General features: G+C 43.3%; 1 protein-coding gene across 1 annotated transcript in view; it reads left to right on the top strand.

The window, feature by feature from the left end:
- The first annotated feature begins 3,453 nt into the window (after positions 1-3,453).
- Positions 3,454-20,582, top strand: part of DVL1 (dishevelled segment polarity protein 1) — a 39,029-nt gene continuing 21,900 nt past the window's right edge. The window contains exons 1-2 of the mRNA XM_039367291.1: positions 3,454-4,055; positions 18,781-18,850. Coding sequence (XP_039223225.1) covers positions 3,886-4,055; positions 18,781-18,850 — 240 coding nt within the window. The 5' untranslated portion in view covers positions 3,454-3,885. The remainder of the gene's footprint in view (positions 4,056-18,780; positions 18,851-20,582) is intronic.

Raw genomic sequence — 20,582 nt, forward strand, 5'->3', positions numbered from 1 at the left:
CACGAGTGTTTCAGTGCATAGCGCTGCTTAACTTCTTTGCCCAGATTCAATTAGGTAGTTTTCAGCAGGTTCCAGATCAACAAAATGAAGACAGTTGTACTAACCTATCCTACAGAATTGTTGTTTCAGTGATTTGACAGAATGTTAACAGCCAAGAAAGGTGGTTGTCTTTTTTTTGCATTGACAATCAGCTCATAAAATAGATTCTCTCAGTGCTGTGAGGAAAAGCTGTAAAAAAGTCCATAGTGAAATCAAGCAATTAGCTACTGAGATTAAAACTTGTTAGCCTTCAAAGCACCAGCTTTACAAGAGTGCCACTTCTCTAGCAAACCTATGGAATTCTTGTTTGCAATAATGTATTGGATGTCTATGTGATATGCTAACTCCAAGGCAAAATGACCAATTATGCTTATCTTGTCTGGGCTCTGCCTCCTTAGGTAGTTTGCCTAATTCTTCCCCCTTGGAATCCTGGGTTTAAAAACTTGAACTTTGAAGAAGGGGGAAAAAAAAAAAAGGCCACCAAATCAGCCTTTATAAATTTGGGAGACCTCAGTATACCGATTTTCCAAACAATCATTTATAAATTAGGAATCTGTTAGTCTCTGCCCATCATTGATATTTGTTTGTCTTTATACCTGGAGAAATTTTATTGCTACACCCTAGTAGTAATATGAAAGAAAACTTCCAAATGTTTGCATGCTTAAACCAAATTCAGGAAACAATGAACAAGTAAAATACTGCCTTTATCAAAATGGAATGCAATTTTTGAGGAAATGTGATATTCTACAACATGCATTCAGCTATTCAGAAAGAATAACTTTTAAAGCAGAGGAAAGGAAAGGAAAGGAAAGGAAGATCTTTGCACACAAAAGGACAGTTTTATTTGATTTCATCCTTCAGGAACTCTGAAATCTGTATTTCCTTGTGCATTTTCAGCCAAGAGAACATTCTCTTATGACACACATGCACACCCCAGCTGGCTGAGAGTTGCCGTGGGAACAAAACTTGAGCATTGCAGCCTGCTGCAGAGCAGATATCAACCCTTTGCCTTGATCGTCCAGTATTGAGGGGGCGAAATGCCAAGTTTGACTTCTGCATAGGCTACTTGGAAAAAGCACCCATGAAATGACATTGGAAAGTTCACGGGGGTGAATAGCTTCTTTATCCTGCTGTTCTGACTCACTTTGAGTCTGGGGAAGCCTTGTGATGTGAAAGGGGGACAGCATTAATAGCAACAATTGGCAAGGGAGACAGTTCTGCATGGGTTGGAAGTTTTACAGGTATATATGCACGTCCCTTGATTAGCCAACACGGTGAAACACCTAGTAAGAACTTGGCTTTCTTGGTGGTGGCATCTCTGTTCTGCCATGGTCTTCCCAGAGCTGCTGGTGGTGATGGTTATACTGCAAGCATCGTGAGGATGCTGTCTTCCTTTCAGACCTTCCACATTTTCAGCAAAGAACATTTCAACTGGCTGTATGTCAGCCTGTACTTAAGTCATTTAAAGCATTCTGTAATTGGAATTTTTTTTTTTTCCCAGCTAAGGGGAGGAGGGTATTGTACTGGTTTTTTAAAATTTGTTTTGATTACATTGTGATATTTTTGTTTCTGCATTATGAGACATTCAGAGAACTTGTCTTGATAGGTGGCAATTATACATATTTTTTTTTTAAAAAAATCACAGTATATGAGACTAGGACAGCTACAAATTGTAAAGCAATGAAAACGTCATTTAATAAGTAATCTTACTTCATTGCTAGCATTATTTGCTTTCTCATACCGCTGGTTTCACAGAGGTAGCGAAATCAAGCCTCTTTTGAATTGTTCCCAGCAATTTCACAGATACGTTTGTGTAATTTTCTTTTATGCTCTCTGTTGTACTGGAGAACTAGACTGGTTCTATGGGTTTGCTTCCCCCTAGTGGCCATTTCTCTTACTACAACCTTTCCGAACCGGATTAAAATTGAAGGCAGCTCCAAAGTTTCAAAGATCAGGGATTGAGGGGTTTAACTGTGGTTTATTAATTGGCCATGGATTGAGTTTGCTCAAGATCCTGAAAAGAGGCATTGTGGTTTCCACACCACAGCACTTGGCATCCATACCACACATTAAACCAGAGGCTTTTTGTGCCATGTATGAAGACAGCTGTGGTGAGGCCAAATGTCGGAGGGTTAAAAAAAAAAAAAGTATGGGAGGCAATAGTCTGATTGATAGGAAAACAAATAGATGTGGAGGCCTTGGTGCTCCGAGTGGTTTATTGGAGGGTTGTTGTTGTTTTTTTTTGCAGACGTTTCATGACCCTGCTAGTTAACATCATCAGTATTAGGAGGGAGTAGGGTGGAAACGCTCGGAATTAAATGAACTCCTGAAGGCCAAAGGTTCTCTCTGGCTTTACCTGGAAGGATTTTGGGGATTTTTATCTGGTTACCCACTGGGGGAAACAGACTGCAAACCTGTTTTCAGCCAGGGCCAACTGATTAAGCAATGGCCCCTTTGTGTCCAGGCAGCCCCTCTGGAAACAAACCGGAATCCAGGATGGAAATGAACCCTGGTTTCATTTCCTGATTAGGGTTATCTTCCTGGTGCTTGTTTTAAGATCTGGGAAGAGCCACGTATTAACAATCGGAGTTACTTCGCCTCCCAGCCCCTGGGGAGGGAGGGGGTTCCCCAATCCCGCCGACTGGGGACCAGGGGATTTGTAGTCCCCAGCATCCACAGTGGGCTCCTCTGCCCTGCTTGTCCTTGTAAGTCTCCCCCCCCCCCAAACAAAACAGGCGTTCTGTCTCCCCAGGAACTCCCATCCCACTAGGGAAGGGGGTGTGGGCAGCACGTGACCTCCTAGGAGCGATTCCATTGGGTAGCTCTGCGGAGGAGGAGGAAGAGAAGGGGGCTGCCCTCCCCGCTTCTTAAAGCGGCCCGCTTTTGGAGCGCGTGCACGTCTGAATCGGAAGGGGGGGGGGAGAGAGAGCGAGAGCCTCTCTCACCCCGCCTGTCCTTTGGATTAGAGCCTCCGCGCGTGCGTAATGACGCGGAGCCTTTTGCCCAGAGGAGACGGGTTGTTCTTTTTTTTTTTTTTTTTTTTGTATGTGTGCTTGCAAAAAGGAAAAAAAAAAAAAAACAACAACCAACCCCTAAATAAAATCGGTTCCCTTTAAACTGGGTGGGCGGAGAGGAGATTGTCAAGGAGAAAGGAGGGCTTTGGAAGGAGAGCCAGCCAGCCAAGCGCTGCTTTTGCTTGCCCAAAGCCACAACACCCCCCCCCCCCAAATCCAAACTGCCTTGCTCATTTTTGTTAGCCTCGCAATATTGCGGTCCCGCTTCTGCTTGCTTCGCTGTGAAGGCAGCAAAGGCAGCTCAAGCGAGGAAGAAGAGAAATAGCAGCTGCTTTCGCGACTGCTGGTATTTTTTAATTTTTTTTTTTGAAGTTCACCTTCTCTCTCTTGCGCTCTCCCCCCCCCCCCCGAGTCTTTTGGGTACAATTTTAATGCAGCCGCTGCCCCTCTAGAGAGGGGAGAATGCTTTGCAGGGAGGCCTGGCCGAGCCCCCTTTCTCCTCTTGAGCCGCTGGAGGGCGCTATGGGGCGCCTCAATCCTTCCGCGCAGGCATCGCTACGGTAGCAGGCAGGCATTTTCCCTTCCTGTTTGGAGACCAACCTTGCCTTGTTTAAAAAAAAAAAAAAAAACCCTAGAAGACTCCGAGGGACTGGCACCTTGAACTTGGCCTTGATTTATTTCCCCCCCCGCCCCTCCTTTTCTCTCCCTTTTCCATCCCCTTTCTCGATCCTTTCGCTCCGCTCCTCTCTTTACCAAACCTCTACCCTTCTTCTTTTCTCCTTCCCCTCTTCCCTCCCCCTCCCTTTTCCACCCTCCCTCCTTTCCTTCTTCCATGGCGGAGACAAAAATAATTTACCATATCGATGAAGAGGAGACCCCTTATTTGGTGAAATTGCCGGTTTCTCCGGAAAAAGTCACTTTGGCGGATTTTAAAAATGTCCTCAGCAACCGGCCGGTGCATAGCTACAAATTTTTCTTCAAGTCGATGGACCAGGATTTTGGGTAGGTTGGTCTTGCCTTGTTGTTTTTATTATAAGATTTTTTTTCAGGGGGTTGTTAAGCATTGTAACTGATCTGGTTTTGCTGGCGTTTGAGAATATCTGGCATCCCCTGCCTGGGTTTTAACAAGCCTCGGAGTGTATTTCTTGACATTTTAGGGGTGGGGGAAAATCTGCCTGGTTTTTATGGAGCTTCCTTGCCATGCACCTGTTTATACCCCACGGGGAAGACCAAATTATATGCTTGCTCTGAATCCGTGTGTAATTCTTTCCTGTCTTGGAAAAAAAAAAGTCTGTACATCAAATGTCATGTTTTACAGAAGACAGCCTTTTTTTGTGTGTGTGCTCCTGGTCAATAAACAAGTCCCAGCTAAAAATGGGATGTGTGAACCTCTGGGATCAGATTGAACGTCCTCTTACGTTCTACCTAAGTCGTCAAGAGTCATTTGATGGCAGCTGGATTGAAATTGTGATAAAACACGTGGAAAGAAAGCTACGTTGAGTCACACTGGCAAAGGTGGGCATGTTCAGATGGCAAGGGCAGAAATATGAAATTTAAAGAGGTGGAGCTTAGGTTTTCTGAAGTAGGAGGCCCTGGACAGAAGCTGGGCATATGTGACACTCTGATGGCCTAGAATTGTGAAAGTTTTGGGAGGCCAATTCTGTGAGTGGTTGGGGGGGGGGTCCCTTTACTCCACCTCTCGCCAAAGCAGTCTGAAGTTTAGTTTTCAAATGCCAGGCATGCAACACCGTGCAGAACCAACTTTTCTGCTGCCAGTTTCTGACTTTTCTGAGTTGCCAGTTAGGCCTATTGATTTATTTATTTGCTCTTGCTGTAAAGAAAGACTTGACACTAGGGAAATATTTAGGTGCCACTGATTATTTTTTTTCCTAGAGGAAGAGAGAGAGGGGGGGGGAAAGAGAGAGAATGACACTGATACCCATCATTCACTTAGCACAAGGTTTGGTGTTCCTTTTCTTTCTTGGAAAAGCAAAACAATTATGTTTCCACTGGAGGTCCTTTTCTTTCTTGGAAAAGCAAAACAATTATGTTTCTACTGGAGGTCCTTTTCTTTCTTGGAAAAGCAAAACAATTATGTTTCTACTGGAGGTCGGTTTTGTCTTTCCTTTCTGTCTGGGTGATGCTGTTTAAGCAGGGACAATACATAAACTTAGTTTGCTAAAGAGAATTGGAGTCTCTGGATCATACTGATTATCTTCTTCCAACGTGTGATGTTTTCGAGATTGGTGTTTCATATTAAGAAATAGCGGTGCTTGTTTTGGCTTTGGGGTCTTGGTTACCTCTTAATGGCATTAATAGTGTAGGAGTGTTGTGCTTAAAAGGTTGGATTTGTATTTGTCCTGGGGTAAAGATGACAATAGCTGAACATGTCAGAGCAGTTTTCTGGGGCTACAAAACATTCTTGTTTTGGCCATTGGTAGATGGCTGGGGCATTGGGATTTCTGTTGAATGATAATTATGTTTCAAAGACTGGGAGTGACTTTTATGTAAGAGAGAGAGTCAGCCAGGCTTGCAACATTATAAATTAAAAAAAAAAAAAGTTAAATGTAATAGTATAAAGGGAAGGGAAAACCCCAAGAAGGGTTGTGTCTTCTTAATAAAAGAAGCAAAGAGGGGAGAAAGGCTGTGCCTTAATGTCATTTTGACAATTAGCAGCACAGTGTCTGTAAATACCAGTTGCAGAGGAACAATAGTGAGCGAGGATAATGCCTCTGACACCCCTTTGTGAGCACCTCAAAAGTACCTGGTTGGATATAGTAAAAAACAGAACTGCTGGACTAAGTGGACTTCGGCTTGATCTAGCAGGGCTGATCCTGTGATGGTCTCCTGGGAAGGCTGGGAATAAAACTGAACACTTCAGTTCCAAAAGTTTACTTTGAGTGGCCAGTTCCAAGGCTTTTGTTAACTGTTTATTGTGCAGGAGAAGAGATGACTAAGAAGCTTAGAATGATCACCAAGCTGTATAGGCAGTGGCCCCCAATCTTTTGGGCACCAGGGACCGGGTCCCCAGAGAAAGGGCGTGGTTTCATGTGTTGCCTGCATCCCGCGGATGGGGCTTCCCTTGTTTAGTGGCCCCGAGGATGGGGGTTGGGGACCCCTGGTATACGGTATTGAGGAAAGGGCTTTACCAAGTTCAACCTTTGTTAATTGCACAGCAGCAAAGGAGGAGAATTTCCCTGATTACGTCTGTGGTTAGAGATAACATCAATTGTATATATACAGGTAGTCTTCGACTTACGACAATTTGTTGCTAAGCAAAGCAGCTGTTAAGTGAATTTTACCCCATTTTACAACCTTTCTTGCCACAAAAGTGCTTTTTTTTTTTCCCTGTAAAAGCTTCCCACGAGAGTCCCATCCTATAGCGGGAAAAGGTTGCCTTTCTTATTTATTTCTCTGACTGTAGCTTTATTTCTAGTCTCATAACTCACCTTGGTTACCTGGCTGATTATTCTTTGCGTTTGGATGAAGATTCTCAGTCACCCAGCTAAAGTTGTCTGAGGGTTGAGTCATGGCAACTGAACTTATTTTTCTTGTTAGTTGGAGACATTCTACTGCTCATCCAAGCATCAACATCAGTCAGAGCTCGTTAGTTAGGAAGAGTCGTTAGAATGTACCAACTCTTCCCACATCAACCTCAGGAATCTCCTCTCCAAAGTGAGTTGCAATATTGTGATGAAGATGCAGCGAAATATCTCAAACTAACAACAACAACAACAAAAAAATCCAGTTGTCACGATTCAACCTTCAGACTATTTCTGAAATACATTTTTTCCCCAACTGGACTTGATCTGAATTTGTACCTTGGCAAGCGCCCAAATATCATAGCTATATATCTGCCCCAGGTGGTTTACACTATAAATTTACACATGATAATCCTGGTCTGAATTTTCCCATTTTTTACATACAGTATTTTTCAGTGTTCTAAATTAGTGTTCAATCTAGCTTAAAGAACTTTCAACACCAATTATTTAATTGGTGTTTTTTTTTTAAAAAAAAATAATGGGTTGGACACAGTTATAAAGGAAATGTCTCTCAGTGATTATTGATGTTATTTGATGAAAGAGAGATTAGACATTGAAAATGATTCCAGATGTGGGGGATAAACAAAAGATAGCTGTTAGTTTATTTTTAGTTGTGACTTTTCCAGATCCCAGTAAAGTGCTTATTATATATGAATGACACGAACTATGAGTTGAAATATGAAGAGGCCTAATTTAAGTCCTTTAAGGTGGAGTCTTCCCTTCCCCCCCCCTCTTTTAAATGTTTTGATCTGTTGGCATTTAAATGATTTGTTTTAAAAGAATCGTAACACCCAGTTCTTTTATTACTGTCATGAATCAGCATTTGAAACGTAATAATTGCTTGGTAATAAAATCTGTTCCTTCTCTGTTGGATCTGTAGTACCTGGATCTATTTCTAGCCTGAGGAACTGGTGTTGTGTATCATTTGCAAAGGTCAGAACCAAGGAAGGAAGGAAGGATTGTGGAAAAGCACCAATGGATTATTTTTATTCCCTATGATTCGATAACATGAGGTAGAATTCGGCACTTTTGTATTATTTTTTTTGTCCTTGATTCCTCCTAGTTCTAGTCCTTCAGATTATATAAAGATGTATGCCCACAAAGAGGGAAGCAATGGAGCTTGATGACCAAATAGTATATTTTCCATATTTGTGGTTCTGTGTTTAATTCCTGGCACTTCCAGCTTTATAGGATGAAATAGGAAATAAGAAGGAAAAAAATCCTTGATATATTGGAATGTCATTGGCTGAGCCATAAGATGGAATATTTAGCTTTGGTTTATTATGGTGTGCATGTCCAAGCTTTGTGGTAATTAAGCCATGATAGATGGTTTAGCTTGGTGCACAGATCCGGCCAACTGTGCCTGGGTAGAATTAGTACATCAGGCAGATTTGACAGAGATGTGTCCCTTCGTTGTATGAAATTGTGGTTTGCTTATTGAACTAACGTTGTGCTAAACCACAAATAATGATTTATAAGCCTCAAATGGATGCATTCACAGAATACCCTAAACTGAAACCAAGTAAGTTACACTGAATGTTTTCTGAATTTACAGAATCCTTTCTTTGGGGCAGTATGCCATTTCAAAAATACTAAGATAGCAAAGTTTTTGTAGCGTTGGGCAAGCTTTCTCAATTTGGCAAATAAATCAGGTGGCATTTTACGATAATAAAAGTTTGACCCTTTTGCCGCGCTCATATAAAAAGAGCTGGGCATGCAGGTTTGTATCAGCCCCGCTTGCACTCTTATTGTGGTGCAGAACATTTTGTAAGCTGACTTGAGAACATATATGTTTTAGCCTCCAGTCCCCTGATCATCTTTGTCGCTCTTCTCTGGACTCTTTCTACATCTTATTTTATACTGTGGCAACCAAAACTGGATGCAGTATTCCAAGTGTGATCTTACCAGTGCATTATGAAGTGACGTTAACACTTTGCGTGGTGAACTTTGCTGACATGTGAGATGTGAGCTGGGGTCCACTATGCCTAGAGTGCCCCGATCCACTTTGGCTGTCTCCGGAAAAGAAATTCCAGTACTCAATCTTCCCTATCTACAGATCAAGGAAAAGCATCGTGGGCTTGCAGATGGATGTACAGTTAAGGACTTCAGAGACGAGGAAGTCATTGAACCCACTGGGGATAGAGTTTTGGGCAGGGTGGGAGAACATCAGATTGGGGTGGAATGGAAGGTGCTCAGAAAGGGCACTGGTAACTGGCTGGCATGCTGGTTAGCACTGGTGCACAGTTGTAGAATATAGATGGGAGGTGTTCTTGGAACCGTTTCTTGGGGCCGGCTGTTTGCAAGCCACTGCAGGCCAGCAGTTCTAAGTAAGCTGCTGGCCTGCAGGGAAGACTTTCTCGGACCAGCTGGGTGGGGCACGTTCTTTATTACACACACACACACACACACACACACACACACACACACACACACACTATGGAAACACGGCAAGGGATGCTGGAGACCATGACTGTTTCCTGCAGCATGGGTTTGGAGGAGAAAAACAAACAAACGGCAGGACTTCCTGCACTGCCCTTTCCAGGGAAGTAATTTTCCTTGGTTAGGGTTTTTGTTTTTTTTTTAAGATATATTTCTTTGCCAATATTGAAGGTTTTAAAGAGGGCCTCTGTCTCCAGAAGCTGGATACTAGTGAACATTGCCTGCTAAGGGAGATGCAGTGGAAATCCAGTTTGCTCCCTTTGTAAAAAATGCTTGTCCCAAACGGTTCTGGCAAGCCCTGTCCAAAACAGTAGGGTGGGCCAGGCGGAGTGGATACTTAATGGGCATTTTCCAACATGAGGAGGAAGAGGCTGGAGCTGAAAATAGCAGGGATCTGTGGCTGAAGCATAGCCTGCTGCATTCTGCAAACTGAGTAGATAAGACCATCTAGCACAGGAATCTTCAAACTTGGCCCTTTGATGACTTGTGGACTTCAACTCCCAGAAATTTCTCAGCCAGCGTGCAAGTCATCAAAGGGCCAGGTTTGAAGACCCCTGACCTAGCAGCTTTATTTGGAAGTGAATTTTTGCACTGAGCATGAGAAGGTGAATTTAAGGCTCAAAACATGTGCCTTTTTTTAAAGAATATGTGTGCACTGCTTCTCCTGTTGGAGAGGATCTGGGATTTGGAGAGCATCTCTCTAAATCTTCCTTTACTACTCACAGTTAATTGGGGGGGGGGGAGAGTTACAGGAGGTGTTCCTTCCTAACATCTTCTCTTGGGAGTGAACGGAAGCCTGGGAAAACTAATTTTTTTGGTATGGAACTGTTTGTTGCTTTAGGAAATGGAAAAAAAAAACATCCCTGGAAAATGGGGAGGAGGCTTTAAATCTGAGTGTCCAACTTTGGCAACTTTAAGATTAATGGACTTCAACTCCCAGAATTCCCCTGCCACCCAGTTCTGGGAGTAGAAGTCCACAGGTCTCAAAGGCCTGCTCTAGATAAAGCTCAAGCACAGAAAATAGATATTTGCATCCTGGGAAGACCTCATTAAGATGCAGCACCTAGCTACCTCTGGATGACCTGACAGTGCTAAGCAAGTTCATACCTAATTAGGAGTTAGACCAGAGAACATCAGGGAATCCCACAATTAGAAGCTGAACTGCAATGTTGGAAAGACAATGTTGGCAAAGTGTCTCCATGTTGTTGCCAAGCAAACCATATGAATGTATCTGTCAAGTTACCAAGACTTGGCTCAATGCTAAAAATAATAATAATAAAAAAAAAATCCTACTTTTGAATTACAACATCTAAACAACAGCCATCTCCTCTCCTCCTTGTAATCGATAAGGCTCTTGGACAGAGAGGGTTTTTTTTCCATCATCTACTTTGGGGATCTTTAAAACGAACAGGCTGAAGGTTGAGCCACTTCTGTGAACAAAGTCAGGGCTCCATTACAAAGTCCTGGTCCTCTGACTTGAGTCACCCTGTAGAATCAGCAAAGTCAAGAGCAGGAAATCAAGGCCCCAGGATTGAGGGTCTGATTAAGATTTCTTTTTTTTTTTCTTGTTTAGAACCCATTCCTTAAGATTTGGGGGAACAAAAGGACTTGGGTCTTCATTTACCTTGGTTTTGCGTCTTCATTTACTTTGGCTTTCCTAAGAGACGTTAAGTAAATCCGTTGGCCATAATAACTGTCCAGTGCTAACTTCTGACTCTGCTGTTTGAAATTCTAAGTTTTGTTTGAAATTCTGGATGAGATCTTTGCCCATCAGATGTTGTTAGGTATTCCTACCAGCAAATTATTCCACCGCTTGGAGTGCGTTATCCACTGAGTCACCACATTTCCTTGAACTGAATCCTTGGCTGCTGTTTTACCTTTGGCTTTGACCCATCTGCTTGAGAGGCCCAAGGGACATCCTAACAAAACCATGTGTCCATTTCAGGACCTCGGAGAGTTCGTGGGGAAGTAGATGTTTTCCTCCATCACAATATGACTGATCCGGGACTTGGATCCATTCCTCAGGGCGATTATCCGAGTAGTTGTGCTCAATCCGGAAGCAATGCAAGAATCACAATTTCCCCAGTTTTGTGCTACGATGTTAATTGGTGCTTGCAGATTAAGAAAATTGGCTGCATACTATGTGATAAGCCAAGATCAGGGAAGAATGGCAAAATCTTTAGTCTGACTCCATTCATTCTGAGCATCCCCTTCCTGCACAAGAGGTCCTGCCTCCAGCATCAGACTATCAGAGACTGATAATGCCAAATTATTAATTCAGTGGTGAGCAGATAGAGAAAACTTTGTGGGAGTTTGCTCAACCTGTGCCAAGCCCCTTCCCTCTTTGGGAAATGTTCCTTTTGATGAACAATCTGGACCCTAGACTTTCTTATAGAGCAGTGGTTCTCAACCTTTCTAATGCCGCGACCCCATAATACAGTTCCCCATGTTGTGGTGACCCCCAACCACTTATACATCACCGGGTGCCAGGGGCATGGCCAAAGAAAAGGGGGGAAAATGGCAGACAGCCTTGTTTGGCGACCCCTGTGAAATGGTTGTTCGACCCCAAATGGGGTCCTGACCCACAGGTTGAGAACCACTGTTATAGAGTAACATGTAACATCCACTGGCTGTATTTTTGTTATGGGTTAAAGAATCAATCCAAATGGGATCTTCCAAGTAAGTGTTCAGATCTGGAATTCTGTTTTGATTCGTTCTGAATTAGTCATAGCAGTCACAGATTGCATCAGGCCATGTTCCAATATCTAAGGGGCTGCCACAAAGAAGAGAGGATCAAGCTATTCTCCCAAAAACATCTGAAGGCAGAACAAGAAGCAATGGATAGAAATTAATCAAGAAGAGAACTAACCTAGAACCAAGGAGAAATTTCCTGACAATTAGAACAATTAATCAGTGGAAAGACTGGAGGTTTTCAAGAAGAGATTGGACTTGTCTGGAATGGAATAGGGTTTCCTGCCTGACCTCCAAGGTCCCTTCCAACTCTATTATTCTATTACAATTTAATTATAATGATTTGTTTATTGAGACACTGTTTTTTTGGTTTTGCACAGTACTTTGAGCACAAACCAATGTTTTACAAACCATAACAACTAGAGCCATACAGCATGCTAAACTAAAGTCAAATTTACACTATATTTTTTTTTGCTTTAGCACAGTATCCGAACCAGATTTATTTATATATTGGTTTTATACTCTCAGTTGCTGTTTAATGGAAATACATTGCATCAAATGAAGTGTTCGGGTTTTTCATCTGCCTTTTAAAAATAGCGGTAGATGTATCAATAGCTGCCTTGAAGGTTTTCAAGAATAACAGAAGTACTAAACTAAATATTAAATTCCATTAATTCCATCACTGTGTTGTAAAGGAATTTTATGTGCAGAGACGAGGCTTGTAAGTAAAGCAAATATCCTGCAATTATCATTATTTTTTCATGACTTAACTATCTGCGTGTGGCTTTCAAAAAATGGAGTAGGAGATCATCTTTCTTTCTAGCCAGCCACGTTTTGGATGAGCCTGCGAGCATTAGTTAACCTACGAGAAGAAATGTTGCCAATAATGCAGACTTTCCCATCTGCTAAATATCATCCTGGCATGACCATCATTCCATGGTTTCGGTGGAATAAACCATCCACTTTGGGTCAGTTTTTTTGGAACGAATAAAAGATGCCTCTTTCTCTGTATAATTTGGCGTCACAAATAATCATCTAGGCTCAACCAGCAATGGAGGTAAATGCTAACCAATTATTTCCGGTGTGGTTGGTTTGCCTTGATTAAAAGTGCTGAAAGAAGGAATCTCTTCTTGCCAATGCATTTTTATTGGCTTCCGAGTCCTTTCCTGTCTCTTGGGAACAGTTGCCTCCCCGCTGCCAGTTTCTCCCCCCTTCCATATTGTGAGGCTAGGGGAAATGCTGAAAAAAAGATGAATTCTCAAATGGGCAGGGAGGGGAAAAAAATGTAAAATTAAATTGACTCCAAAGGACTGCATGGGCAAAGCCATGACATAGCGTATAGAATGAGAGAGTTGGAAGGGAGCTTGGAGCTCATCTAGTAAAAAACCCGTGTTTGAGCAGGAGAATCTATATCAGTTTATTTTATTTATTTATGAGACTTATATACCGCTTTAAGTGCAAGCACTCTCTAAGCGGTGTACACCAGTAAGCAATGTATATATATATATATATATTTACATTGCCCCCAACAATCTGGGTCCTCATTTTACCTACCCCGGAAGGATGGAAGGCTGAGTCAACCTTGAGCCGGTGAGATTTGAACCGCTGACCTGCTGAACACAGTCAGCTAAAGTGGCCTGCGGTACTGCACCCTAATTGCTGCGCCACCTCGGCTCCAGTTCAGACCAATGGCTGTCCAGTGTCTTCTTGAAAGTCTCCAGTGATGGGACATCGAGTTGGAAGGGATCTTGGAGGTCTTTTGGTCCAACCCCTTGCTCAGGCAGGAAACCCTAAACCATTTCAGACAAATGACTGTCCACAATCTCTTCTTAAAAACCTCCAGTAATGGAGCACCCACAACTTCTGGAGGCAAGCTGTTTCACTGGTTAAATTGTTCTAACTGTCAGGAAATTTCTCCTTAGTTCTATTTTTCCTAGCAGCGGTGTCGGAGTCATTTCTTAATGCCTTCTTCTAGCAGCTTTCTGCATTTTCCAGCCTAGCCTTCCTGGTGGTGTCTTATCCAAGGTTTAATCAAGGTTTATGGTTCACGATCTGCCAGATCAGCAGAGTCCTGCCCCTTGATCTGAGTCAGTAAAGTTTAAAAACCTTGTTGGTCAGCAAATTAATGGAGAATTAAATGCTGTGTGATATCTCCATTGAAGAGAAGGGGAGAAAAAGACAGTGGTATGTCAGGATACCTCATAACATGTTGTGGGTCTCTTGAGTGGACCTAGACCTGCAAAATCCAACAACCCACCCCCCCCACAACATCGGCAAGACTGATTGTGTCAATGTTAAATATTTGAAAAATGTTAGGGATAGGAGTAAAAGGGGGCAAGGGGAAAGAAACTCCCCCTTTAAAGGGAATCGACTTTTACCCCCTTCTTGCTCTTTGTGTTTCTATCTCCTCCGGCTCTTTGTTTTCAAGAAGAAAATTTTAGGAACAAAACCAGGCCGAAAGCAATTGCAGGCAGAATGTGCAGAAGAAAATTTGTAATTGGAGGGAGGAAGGACGATTGGGTCTGCTGCTGCAGCAGCCTGCCTGAGACATAATAGCTTTTGCCAAGCTTGACAGGTTGACAATGAGCAGGTCCTGAACGTGGCTTTAATGCCTGATTGTTTTTGACAGCCTTGGGTCTGTCGTCAGGTTGATTTGGCCCGAGACAAAACTGTGCATTGCCTCTTAACGCTGTTCTCTTTAAGTCATGCAAAGATGGCTAGCCTGGATTCCTGGCCAGCGTTTGGATGCCATGGCAGCTATGCCTGGTCAGTGCCCCAGCCCCTTGGCCTCCTAATGCTTTCCTATCTCCATGTGATGCACAGCTGGAGGGCACCCCGCTGAGCACAGCCTGCAGAATTTACTCAGTTTTACAGGAAGTGGATGAAGGACCCATTGGAAGAAAAAAAAAAACCTTGGTAATCTAGATTCTGTCTGATTCTTTCACATTTGAGCCCATATCTTCTGCCTGCCACTCGCAGCACTGTTTTGTTGATGGGATGCTTCATCCTTTTCATGCCTGGTGCAAAAAGCCACCCTTCCTACCCAGCATGTGTATTTGGAGATGGAGTGCTCCTGACTGTGGAGGTTCCATTAGGCTTTTTGTAAGGCATCTTCACCGGTTGCGTGCTAAAGTACTAAATATTGCAGGGGAGGAGGGGAATGTGACCTCTTCCTAATGGCCTGATCCAAAAATTTTTGGCAAGACCTTTCCACGCATTTTTGAAGGGATGTTTTTTAAGGGGGAGTGTGGAGAATGAACTTGGGGCTGGAGGATCTTCCTGCCTTTTTGGTGAGAAATGGCCCACTCACACCCTCAGGAACTTAGGAAGGTGAGCAGTCTCTCCCCCCCATGCTTTTCAGTGTGTGAGTTATTGTAGGATGGTTGTAGCTACTGAAAAAAAAAAAAAAAGCATTTCAAGTCTAAAAGGAGCTAGTTAATCCAGTCAAACCTCTGGTCTCTCCAACCCAAGAGTTGTCACTGCCAGATGTGATAGATGTGATACGGGACATGGTGTGGTTTTTTTTTCTCTCTTTCTCTCTCCAGACTGAATTGCCATCAGGATGCATCATGACAGGATCTGCTCCTGTATAAATGGGAAATGTTGGTAAAACAGTCACAGATTTTTGATTTCCCCCCTTTTCATGTATGTGTGTGTGTGTGGGGGGGCTAATGGTGAGAATATTTTTATTAATTACGAGGGAGTCATGGGTGCAAGTGGAAAAAGAAATTGTCCATTAGCATCAGTTTTGGCCTTGGACCTTTTGGCCAATAGAAGTACAGTAGCTCAACTTTGGCACATGGATGGGATTTTTCAACAGAACTGAACCAGAATCTAAAGAACAGTGTTGCTTGTTGGGGGATAAAACTCCTTGCCAGAAACAGGCTAACGCAAATCCTCAATTGAAACAACCTTGGATTAGCACACGTGGACATTCTGCTTATTAATAAATATCGCTTCCTCTTATTACTCCGCTAAACAGGGTTTACCACAACCCCAGGCGTTTTGTAATTTTAGCTAGAGAATCAGAGATTCTTGTGCCAAACTTGACAATCTGTTGCGTAAAGTTTGCCACTTGTTCTTGTGTTGGGTTATGTCCCAATACTCTAATGAACTTTTGGGAGTTGCTGGTTCAGGAAAGGAACAGAACGAGTGTCCCATTGAGAGGATCAGGCAGTGTGTTTTGACTGCCCCCTCTCTTCTCTTTTCTGCCCCAACAACTCCATTTTATGCCAAAACCCATCTTTGCCACTCTACCAACCCTGTCTTACTGGGGCACAGTGGTTTTCAGTGGTGCCTCTGCTTTGTGAAATGTCCATTGATAAACTGGTCCTTTCCTTCCCACATTGCCAGAAACGGCTTTAGCTAATGTAAAATTCTAAAGGTATCGCCTGGCCTTGGGGCAAAACTACCTCTCTGCTGTTATCTGACAGATTTGAATAATAATAACTGCTTTTCTTGATTTTTTTTTTTTTTTTTGAGTTTGTTAATGGCATTACGTGCCTGAACAAGAAACCTGAAGGACAGCATTAAGAGAGCTTAGCCTATCCCAAAATGTCTTTCTCCCAGCTTTTCCACCGAGGAGAGAAAAAAAGCTGATTGAAAAAGGCAGCCCTTACCGATTGCCATGCATTTGTTTCATTTTTCAAAAAATACACCAATCAAAGTTCTCTGAGCAGTTAATAGTGAAATGCAGAACAGTCTGACTAAAAACATATATAATCAAATGAAATTAAATACAAAATAAAACACCCTATAAGCTAGGCAGGTATGGTGCTCAGTCAGGTGAGCTTTTGTATGTGTGTGTAATCTTGGCTGCTTTATTGGTTGTGAACAACCTTTAAGCAGTTGAGGTAAAAAGCAGTTGTGTCAGTTGTGGCATATTTGTACAAATGGAGATGGGGAAGCAGATTTGGACGGAAACCTCAGGAGAAAACTGCATAGTGATATGTATCTGGGGAATTCAGAAAAAAGGAAGAACATGGTAGCTATTTTTTCTTAGCAGAGGGTTGAAGCAGATGACCTTTGAGGTTCCTTATAACCAAATATTTTGTATAGGATGTTGAAACTGCTGTTGGGTGAGAAAATCAAGAGAGAGAAATTGACTTAGTGGTGGCTTTTCCACCTTCGGAAGGTTGTAACCTCAGCTTGGCTGGGAGAGCTTGTCAATTAACTCCTCTCCTCTCCCTGGAATCTCTCACAGCACTTTTTGGGGTGGAGGAAAAAAAGAAGAAGAAGCAGGCGCTATTTTAAGAATTGGATGTTCTCTTGGCTTGCCTGTAATTGCTACTAGAAGAATATGAAAGTGGAGCTGGCAACCACAGGGGAAGGGTTTGCCCTAAGCCCCTTGTTAAATGGCAGAAATGTAATTGATGGCTGCTTGGAGTTTTTAAGCCTCTGAGTGTTATCCTCTCCTTTCCATCAGCAGTGGTGAGGACTCATGGGCTCTGGAGTTCCACATGTGGATAAGGACCGCCAACCTCTTGCAGTTCACTCCCCCAAGTGGTTCATTTTGCAGTATAAAGCTAAAAAAGATTCATTTCAGGAGTTCTCTGCAGCACTCTAAATTCATTAACGAAACAAAGACGGGTAACCTCATTGGACATCGCCAATGTATTAAATATGACTGTTTAAGTTAGTGTTTAGCATTTGTCTTTAAAAATGGCAATCCACTGAGTTGAACTCGGCTTTCGGCTTTTCACTACCTTCTTCCAGAACCCTTTCCAAACATCCTCAGATTCTTCTGGTGTTCTCGCATCCTTGTACTTGGATGGAAGACCACCAGGAGACCCTGGACCACAGGCTAGCCTGAAAGCTTGATCTGGAAGGAATCGTTTGACTTGACCTTTGATGTCCTTTTGTTGGGAAGAGAGGCTGAGTCAGGAGTCAAAGCTTTGTCTTCATCGGACTGGGAGAGTTTTCAGGATGTTGTCTATGGTCCCTTTATAGCAGTGGTTCTCAACCTGTGGGTCGGGACCACATTTGGGGTCGAACGACCATTTCACGGGGGTCATCAAACTACGGTGTCCACCATTTTTTTCCCTTTTCCCCAGCTGTCCTACTCCCTCTTATTGGTGGCCACACCCACTTGGGGGTCACCACAACATGGGGAACTGTATTATGGGGTCACGGCATTAGAAAGGTTGAGAACCACTGCTTTATAGGAAGGCTGACATTTCTGATTTCACCACGTTGAGGCCAAACCTCCCTGGGTGGTGCCCAGACATGAGTGCGATGCCTGAAATTGTGAAAAGCTGCTGAGGGCCAGAGTTGCCTGCTTGATCAGGTTCAGCCTCTTATCACTAAATGCCAGCTTCGTTCCGCCTGGTTGCCTGGCCGGAATTCCTTTTTGCCCTAAGCGAGTGGCATTTTCTGTACAGGCCTGTGCAGATTTGCCACTTGCCCCAGACAGGGGAATAAAGTGGAAAGAGACGTAGGTGCCGTGCTCTCTTCTGCCGGCTTCCTTCCCATGCTGTCTTCAAGCGAATGATGTTTCCTTTTCTTTCCACAAGGGCTTAGAGAGGCTTCCAAAAGAGGGTGAGACGATGCAAGCCCCCCCCCTTTTTTTTGGCTCATTCGGGGGATTAAGTTGCTCCTGTGTCACAAAGCAAAGGGGGGACAACCTATTCTCCAAAGCACCTGAACGTAGGTCAAGAAGTAATTATTAAAGAGAGAACCCAACCTAGAAGTAAGGAGAAATTGCCTGATAGTTAGAGCGATTAAACAGCCTTCAGAAGCTGTGGGTGCTCCATCACTGGAGGTTTTTAAGAAAAGACTGACAGCCATTTGTCTGAAACGGTACAGGGTCTCTTGCCTGATCAGGGGGTTGTTGGACTGTAGAACACCTCCCAAGTCCCTTCCAACTCTGTTATTCTGTGTATTTGTGATGCAGTAAAATAAATGCAGCCCAGATGTCACCACTGACCCTGACACTCTAACATTTGAACATTTGTGGGCTTCTGTTTCACCTTTTACCTATGCTTTGTTAGGTTTATCATCCAATGGAAAGCCTTGATGTTTCTTTTTTCTTTCTTTCTTTCTTTCTTTTCTCCCAGGGTGGTAAAGGAAGAGATCTCGGATGACAACGCAAAGCTCCCGTGTTTCAACGGACGTGTCGTGTCCTGGGTACGTGGAGTCACTTCTGCCAGATCATTTATGCGGGCAAAAGATGCAGTTGGGGGGGGGGTCTCTACAAAATGGGACCCATCACTTGCCAGGTCTTGGGGTGCATCTGATATATCTCTAGAACAGAAAACCCACGAGACACAAGAGGATGCAAGGACAGGTGACCATTAGCTGTTCCCCCAGCCACAACTCTGAGGTGCAAGCCTCTCACCAGATGCTGAGTTCCTTTTGCTCCGATGACGAATTCTTCCCTTCGTGATCTGTGGCAAACGCCCACCTCGCCTCACTGCAGGGGTCTGTCCGCAGCCCGTTCTGAGTTCCTCGCTAATTGCCTTCAATGGTTTGCGATTTTGATCCCTGCTTTTGAAAGCCTCCTCCAATTTTCGGCTCGTGAATCCATGCGCAGCCACCCTGCTGAGGTTGACTTTGTTTGCCAAAAAGCCCGTTGTCTGTCTGGGGCGGCGTGCCGGCTGACACAGGTTGCGCACAGTGGGTTGGCCATTGTAGGCAATTTTCTGTTTCATCGGCTGCAATAATGGAATGTCATTTTTTTCACCCTTCTTGGGAAAACCCCAGCTGATTCGCCGCTTTGGCTTTCGCACTAGTTCCTGATTGGCCAAGGATGATGTCATGCTTTTTTTTTTCGCCAACAACCGCATCCCGCCATCCAGGGTGGTACTCCCGCCCCCCGCAAGACTCCGTGGTATGCTTCTCCTTTTCACGAGCAAGGTTCTTTCCCAGGTCTGCTACTGATTCCGATAAATGGATAAAATCTGTTCAGCTTTAGATTGTTCCGAAAAACAGCAAGGCAGAGGGATGGGTGAAAAACAGTTCACAAGCAATCCATCATGGAGTAACAATGGCTTTCTCTGAATGGAAGGAAACACATACTTTAGCATGGTGGCCTGTTCTATAGAGAATTGTCCCTTAGAGCTGATCTTGTCTTGTACAGCCCCAAACCTCGGTCTCTGATGTTTAAGTCTAAATCTACATCTACATTATGGTAGTCTTAGATGGTTATGCGTTGGCAAAATAAAAGCACACTGTGTTATTTATATGATTAAAATCCATGCAAGCTCTCACATTGTGTTTTATATGGGTTGGCTTTGCCCTTTGCACACGCCCAGAATCCCTGCAATGGGCAAAGCCTTAGCTTTAAATTCTCAGTTTGTCCAGCAAAGTATTAAGCCTTGGTTTTCTGTCCCTTTATAAATTAGAATTGGCAGGTCTTCAGATCTTCTAAAAGACATTACCTACCCACTTTACAGCATATTTTTAGAACAACAAAAACTAGATTATTATTTTTTAAGGGTGTGTGTGGATTTTGGCTCACTAACTTGACCGCTCCAATCTCTGTATTTTTCCCCTCCAGTCCTATCGTTTTTTTTCTCTGCGCTGATTTGTCTTGTTAGTCTTTAAATGAAGATGTCATTCACGCCCACCTCAAAAAAACCACCTACACTGAATTCTCACTCTCTCTTGGGGGAAGCATTTCGCTGTTAGGAACCTAATAGGGAAGAAGAAAAAACACATGTAACATTTGCATTTTTCTTTGATTCCCCCCCCTCCTCCTTTTAATTCACGCAAACCTTTTCATCAGCAAAAATGATGCCAGAGGGGCAGATGGTCCCCTGGTATTTTCCCCGCCATTCTGTCAATCCACCTCTTTGACATTTCTTCCCGATGAACATTTTCCCTGAAGATCAGCTTGGGGGAATATCAATTTTATGCC

Source organism: Crotalus tigris, unplaced genomic scaffold, assembly GCF_016545835.1.
Source record: "Crotalus tigris isolate CLP2741 ecotype Arizona unplaced genomic scaffold, ASM1654583v1 scf7180000020588.15403103151:6194809, whole genome shotgun sequence".
Classification (NCBI taxonomy): domain Eukaryota; kingdom Metazoa; phylum Chordata; class Lepidosauria; order Squamata; family Viperidae; genus Crotalus; species Crotalus tigris.